This window comes from Geospiza fortis, unplaced genomic scaffold (genome assembly GCF_000277835.1).
Source record: "Geospiza fortis unplaced genomic scaffold, GeoFor_1.0 scaffold40, whole genome shotgun sequence".
NCBI classification, from domain to species: Eukaryota; Metazoa; Chordata; class Aves; order Passeriformes; family Thraupidae; genus Geospiza; species Geospiza fortis.
The window spans coordinates 13,620,184-13,620,962 of record NW_005054297.1 but is presented as its reverse complement, the minus strand read 5'-3'; the positions used below and the strand labels follow the sequence as shown (position 1 = coordinate 13,620,962).

The 779-nt window shown below is 62.4% G+C and overlaps 1 protein-coding gene across 1 annotated transcript in view; it reads right to left on the bottom strand.

The window, feature by feature from the left end:
* GSX2 (GS homeobox 2) overlaps nucleotides 1-564 on the bottom strand; it is a 1,843-nt gene extending 1,279 nt beyond the window's left edge. The window contains 1 exon segment of the mRNA XM_031056752.1: nucleotides 3-564. Coding sequence (XP_030912612.1) covers nucleotides 3-288 — 286 coding nt within the window. The 5' untranslated portion in view covers nucleotides 289-564.
* Between the last annotated feature and the right edge of the window lie 215 nt (nucleotides 565-779).

Here is a 779-nt window from a genome sequence, read left to right as displayed (position 1 = left end):
CTGGGCCTCGCCTGCGGCCGTGGGGAACTGGCTCTTGAGCAGGGGGATGGCCCCGCCAGCGCCGCCGCCGCGGGACGAGTGCAGGTGCGAGGTGACACAGAGCGGGCAGACGCAGAAGGCGCCGCTCTTTCGGGACGGGCAGCCCGGACCCGACACCGACATGACGAGGGGGGAAGGCATGCTGAGAGGGATGAAGAAGTCCTGGCCGTGATGATGCTCAGGAAGGGACGGAGCCGGCCTCGAGGAGTCTTTGATGATTAAGGAGTCGACGTAGAAGGAGCGTGACATTGCGGAGGGCTGCGAGGCCGGGGGCGGCTCTCCCAAAGTCGGGTTTTCCTGCTCGGCCAAGTTGCCACTGAAGTCCTGGCGAGTCGAGAAGGTGCTTATGTTTGAGAGCTGAACAAAAGGGTCCCTGGAGAGGGCCGGTCTTAAAGTCCCCCCGCCTGCATCCCCTGCGCCGGGGTTTTATATCAAGTATTTAAACACGTGATGGCTGAAAGCCTCGCAGATCTAAATCTCCCCGGCTTCCCAGGCCGGCAGGAGAGGCTGCCGGGGGGGACCAAAGCGGGGTAGGGGAGGGGGGCAAAGTGTGCGTGCTTGCTCGTTGCCCGATGACTTCATTCCTTTGCCTCCGCCTCAAATAAATTATAGGAGCAGAGAAAGCGGGGAGGGGGCGGCTGCTCCGCGGCCCCGTCACACGTCGCGCTCGCAGGCATGTCCCTCTGTCAACACACCCGGGATGCTGGGGATAAAATTAATCGGAAGGAGTTTCTGCTCGG